Raw genomic sequence first — 6,043 nt, forward strand, 5'->3', positions numbered from 1 at the left:
AACATTGTTTAAAATAGCAAAAAAAAAAAAAAAAAAGTGGGCATGGTGGCTTCTGCCTATAATACCAGCACTTTGAAAGGCTGAGGAGGAGGATCACTTGAGCCCAGAGTCGAAGACCAGCCTGGGCAACAAAGTGAGACCCCATCTCTACAAAAAAAATTAGCCAGGTGTGGTGGTATGCTCCTGTGGTCCCACATATTTGGGAGGCTAAGGCAGGAGGATCACTTGAGCCTAGGAGGTTGAGGCTGCAGTGAACCATGATCATACCACTGCACTCCAGCCTGGGCTACAGAGTGAGATGCTGTCTCAAAAAAAATTTTTTTTGTTGTTTTCGAACAAAAATACAAATATCCAGGATCAGAGGACTGGTTAAATTATGATACCAACAGAACCACATATTTCTTCTAGGGGCTAATTTTTATGTTAAATCCAGAAGAGGAAAAACAAAAACAAATAGTGGAATTAATGAGGGATATTTTTGGAAAAGGTCGGGGAATTAAGTCCAAAATTATTTCCGGTGAAACACTGACTTGAGGCCTTCATCTGTAATAGGATGGTTGAGAGGAGTGATGGTATTCAAAGGGAAGTCATCTTTAATGCTGACGTGAAAGGATCAGTATGATCAAAGTCTTTTCAACAGACACATATTTTGCTACAAGCATTTCAGGAATATTTGCAAAGTATAGGAGGTTTGGCAGAAACTGGTGTGAAACAGCAAAACCAAGTACAATATGTACTTTCTCCCAGAGAAGACATTCTGCAGCCACCACCTGAATGCCATTCATCTTTCTCATCGACGACATTTGAGACTGTCTATGTTGTTGGCCCTTATTCATCATCCTTAATTATTTCCGTGTCTTTGACCTCTTGCTCCGGGTTATAGTATAACCAGAAATTTTCTTCAGCCCCCTATTAAATCAGAGTCCAAGAGCAGAATAAACTCAAAGTCTATCAGCCTTTTAGTTATAGGAGGTACAAAGTTTAATCATTCTCAGACACAGCACTGTGATAGCTTCCTTTTGCAGATGAATTGTTCAATAATGTGTTTGAGGAATGTCAAACAATTTCCTAAGTAAGAATTGTGTGTTAATTTGTCTCAGTTTTGTCCTTCCCACCCTTCACAGGCAAGTAAGCACTTTTTTTTTTTTTAAGACAGGATCTGACTCCATGGCTCAGGCTGGAATGACGTGATCATGGCTCATTGCAGCCTAAATCTCCTGGGCTCAAGTGATTCTCCCACCTCAGCCTCCCAAGCAGTTAGGACCATAGGCATACATCACCATGCCTGGCTAATTTTTAAAATTTTGTAGAGACAAGGACTTGCCCAGGCTGCTGGCAAACTCCTGGTCTCCGGTTATCATCTATCTTAGCCTCCCAAAGTGTTGGGATTATAGGTGTGAGCCACCATGCCTGGCTCGATTATATGCAGGCATACTGTAGCCTGCATATAAGAAAAAAAAAATTCAAGGAAAATTTTGTTTTGCTAAGCATAACCTGTTTTACAACAAATTGCATTTTTTGGAGGCATCATCCTTAAATTTACCTGCATATTAATTTATCCATTTGGATTATTTTCTATTTAAGATTTTCTGGCCAGGCGCGGTGGCTCATGCCTGTAATCTCAGCACTTTGGGAGGCTAAGGCAGGCAGATCACAAGGTCAGGAGTTCGAGACCAGCCTGGCCAACATGGTGAAACACGGTCTGTACTAAAAATACAAAAATTAGCTAGGTGTGGTGGCCGCCGCCTGTAATCCCAGCTACTTGGGAGGCTGAAGCGGGAGATCGCTTGCTTGAAACCGGAGGTGGACGTTGCAGTAAGCCAACATCAGCCCACTGCACCCCAGCCTGGGTGACAGCCACTGCACTCCAGCCTGAGCAACAGAGCTAGACTCCATTAAAAAAAAAAAAAAAAAAAAAAACGTGGTGAGAATAAGATTAGAATGAAATTCAGTTTTTGCTTAGATCCTGTTTCATGGATGTCTGACTCTACTTAAGAAGGTGTTGGGGATACAGAATCTAAGCACTAACGGTCCTCGGAGGTCTTCTGGAGAGAAGTTTCCCTGTCCATTTTCCTTAGGAATCGTCTTTATGATACCCTCTGTGTGCAAAGAAACCCACAATGGAGCCTTCCATTCAGGAAGGTGACTGCAGGCAAGTAACTGAGCCTCCATTTCCTGACATGCAAAATGCAGGTAATTGACTTGCGAATACATAGAATCCGGTACCAGCCTCGCAATGACAAGAGTCCCACCTGTACTTTATCGTTTCCTAGCTGTGTGGACCGTCTACACCGGGAAGTCCTTAGCTTCACGGAGCCTCCGTTTCTCTTCGGTAACATGGTTGTAATAACATCTACCTCCCAAGGCAGATGTGACAAGTAAGCGGAGTAATGGATAGAAAATGCCTAGCAAGGCCGCTCGCAGTGGCTCACGCCTGTTAATCCCGGCACTTGGGGAGGCCAAGGCAGGAGGATCGCTTGAGCCGGGGAGTTCGAGATCAGCCTGGACAACACAGTGGGATGCTGTCACCGTGAAAAGTCAGCTGCGCGTGGCGGCGCGTGCCCGGCAGGCCGAGGCGGGCGTGTCCCTTGCGCCCAGGAACAGTGAGGCTGGGGTGACATCGGGCCACAGCACTCCAGCCTGGGCAACCGAGCAAGACCCTTTCTAAATAAATATCAACATCAATCAATAAATAAATGGATTTTTAAAATGAAAGACTTATTCTGGAGGATTGGCTACATGGTGCAATCAAATAAAACGAAAATCCAGGGCTTCTGCAGCGGGCAAATTGCTCAGCAACTCCAGCCAGACCCCGCCTCCAAGCAGCAAGCCCCGCCCCCCGGCGCGCACGCTCGGCACCGCCCCGACGCGCCTGCGCAGGCCGCGCTTCCGGCGGCCGAGGCCATGCGGGTGCTGGTGCGGCGCTGCTGGGGGTCCCGGCCGGCTCGCGGCGCCAGGCCTGGGGGGCCGCGTCCCCAGTGGCGAGCGCGGGTCGGACTCGGCGGGGAGGACGCCCGGGACGCCAGAGTCCGCGAGAAGCCGCCCTGGAGGGTGCTCTTCTTCGGCACGGACCGGTTCGCCCGCGAGGCGCTGCGACGCCTGCACGCCGCCAGGTATCCGGGCCAGGGATCCGGGAGCCCGGCGGCTGAGGGCGCCCAGGGCGCGCCGGGACGGCCGGCCCCGAGGGTGTCGGACTTCCGGTCGCGGAAAGCAGCGGCGCCGGAGCGGTGTGTGCCCGGGTCTCGGCGTTCCCCGGCGCCCGGAAGTTGCGCCGCACCCGCGGGTCAGCCTTGGGGCGCCCCGGCCCTGCCCCGCCGCCCCGGCCGCCCCCGCCCCGCCGTCCCCGCCGCCCCTGTGGGTGCTCCAGCGCCCCGCGACCCCCGCAGCGTCGAGCCGGGGCCAGGCGCCCTGCCTGCACACCTCGGGCTAGCCCCACGGCGCCTGCGCGTTTTGCGTGTGGGGGTCCGGGGCTCAGGGGCTCCGGCTGCCCAGGGTCGTCGGCAGAGGTGGTGGGACCGAGACCGGGCCCCGCTTCGGTGTCCCGCCTGGCAGCGCCTCCCCGCCCCGCAGCCTTCCACACACCCTGCCTCGCTCCTTTCCCCTGTGCTCCTTGTGTTCAAGGACGTCGTCCAGGAACGAGCCGTTTTCAAAGGAGTAGATTCATACATCGGAACTGTTGGGTATACGCGTAGTGTTGATCATAGCTGACAAGTCTTGTTTGCTGGGAAAGTATGTGAAATCCAGCCAGTCCTGCGAGCCTGTGGCATGTGGCGGCAATGCCCTGTACCCTTCTCTGTCGCTTTCCCAGTTAATGTGTGTTTTCCCCAGCCTGCTTTTCCCGGCGCAGTCCCCCTTCCGCCTATTTTGTCACGTCCCTCTCCTCTTCCCTGCAGATACTCGACAGCAGCTCTCCAAGTATTGAATCTTTCGTCAGCCCCGTGTGGTTTTTCTCCCTCCACACACCCGGAAGGAAACTCCAGGATCCTTTTGCTGCCCCCTGCGCTGCCGCTGTCACATGCGTCTCACTGCGTTTATACATTTATACCAACACTTTTTTTTTTGAGGCGGAGTCTCGCTCTGTCACCCAGGCTGGAGTGCAGCGGCCAGCTCACAGCCCACTGCAGCCTCGGCCTCTAGGATCAAGCGATCCTCCCACCTCAGCTTGCAGAGTAGCTAGGACTACAGGTGTACACCCCCATGCCTGATTTTTCAATTTTTTGCAGAGGCCAGCTTTCACCGTGTTGCTCGGGCTGATCTCAAACTCCTGGGATCAAGCAATCCTCCCACCTTGGCCTCCCAAAGTGTTGGGATTACAGGCATGACCCATCATTCTGGCCTATCCTGACACTTCTGATGATGCTTCACTTGGCAGCTCCATCACTCTTGTGCTTTCTTTTTAGTGTTCGGGACATACAGGCATTGATTGATTTACAACCTATGCAACTTACGACCATTCGACCACAATCAATCGCTAGCCACGACTGCTCCGCGTCTGGCAGCGCAAACTTTGCGTAGCTGGGCGTACGACAGTGCGGCCCAGCTTCCGGCAGCACTACCATCTCCGCGTGCATATAGCCTACTCAACTTACGACCAGTCGTGTTATGACCGGTCTGTCGGAACCAATCGTGGTCGTAAGTCGAGCACTAGCTGTACTCCTGTTCTCGTAGCTCCTCTACGTGTGCACAGGATACCTGTTTAATAAATGTACCCCCCCTGGGCAATAGGATACTGTGCAGCAGGTAAAAAGGATGAGGTAGTGCTGCGTGTACTACCATGGAATGATGCCCATAGTATATATTTTTGTTTTTTTAAAAATAGTGTTTGCGGGCACGGTGGCTCACGCCTGAATCCCAGCTACATAGTGGGATTTGGGAGGCCGAGGTGGGTGGATCATCTGAGGTCAGGAGTTTAAGAACAGCCTGGCCATCATGGCGAAACCCCATCTCTACTAAAAATACAAAAATTAGCCGGGTGTGGTGGCACACACCTGTAATCCCACCTACTCTGGAGGCTAAGGCAGAAGAATTGCTTGAACCCAGGAGGTAGAGGTTGCAGTGAGCCGAGGTCCCGCCACTGCACTCCAGCCTGGGTGACAGACCTCCATCTCAAAAAAAAAAGGTGTTTGAATGGCTTCATGGTTATGGTAAAAAATTCCATGGAGTCAAAGGACGTACAGTGAAAAGTTGCTTCCTTCCACCTCTGTTTAGCAGTTCCTAGTTCCTTTATCCAGAGACAGCCACTGTTTTCAGTTTCTTCTAGAAATGTTCAGTGCAATACAAGCTTATGTGTATTTAACCCGTTTTTCAAAAAGATTCACATAGTAGTATATATAGCATTGTTAAGAGGAAAAAAAACCTCAAAGCAGTATGTAATAACCCAAGCACAAAGTATCCATACTGTATATGTTTCTGTATGCACAGGAAATACCTAGAATGATACTGTCCAAATAGTAGCCACTAGCCACATACCGCTCTTTACATTTAAAATAAGGAAAAAAAAGAAAACCCAGGCCAGGCACGGTGGTTCATGACTGTAATCCCAGCACCTTGGGAGTCCCTGGCGGGTGGATCACTTAACGTCAGGAGTTCAAGACCAGCCTGGCCAACATGATGAAATCCTGTCTCTACTGAAAAATGCAAAAAATTAGCCAGATGTGGTGGCGGTCACCTGTAATCCCAGCTACTCAGGAGACTGAGGCAGGAGAATCACTTGAACCCCGGTGGCAGGGTGTGCAGAGGTTGCAGTGAGCTGAGATGGCTCCACTTCACTCCAGCCTGGGCGACAGAGTGAGACTCCCATCTCAAAAAAGAAAAATGAAAGGCCGGGCGCGGTGGCTCAAGCCTGTAATCCCAGCACTGTGGGAGGCCGAGGCGGGTGGATCACGAGGCCAAGAGATCGAGACCATCCTGGTCAACATGGTGAAACCCCGCCTCTACTAAAACTACAAAAAATTAGCTGGGCATGGTAGCGCGTGCCTGTAATCCCAGCGACTCAGGAGGCTGGGGCAGGAGAATTGCCTGAACCCAGGAGGCGGAGGTTGCG

The 6,043-nt window shown here is 51.3% G+C and overlaps 1 protein-coding gene across 1 annotated transcript in view; it reads left to right on the forward strand.

Moving 5' to 3' along the window:
• The first annotated feature begins 2,873 nt into the window (after positions 1 to 2,873).
• The window catches only part of MTFMT (mitochondrial methionyl-tRNA formyltransferase), a 26,414-nt gene continuing 23,244 nt past the window's right edge, over positions 2,874 to 6,043 (forward strand). The window contains exon 1 of the mRNA XM_017513049.2: positions 2,874 to 3,113. Within this exon, the coding sequence (XP_017368538.1) occupies positions 2,905 to 3,113 (209 nt within the window). The 5' untranslated portion in view covers positions 2,874 to 2,904. The remainder of the gene's footprint in view (positions 3,114 to 6,043) is intronic.

This window comes from Cebus imitator, unplaced genomic scaffold, assembly GCF_001604975.1.
Source record: "Cebus imitator isolate Cc_AM_T3 unplaced genomic scaffold, Cebus_imitator-1.0 Scaffold485, whole genome shotgun sequence".
Classification (NCBI taxonomy): domain Eukaryota; kingdom Metazoa; phylum Chordata; class Mammalia; order Primates; family Cebidae; genus Cebus; species Cebus imitator.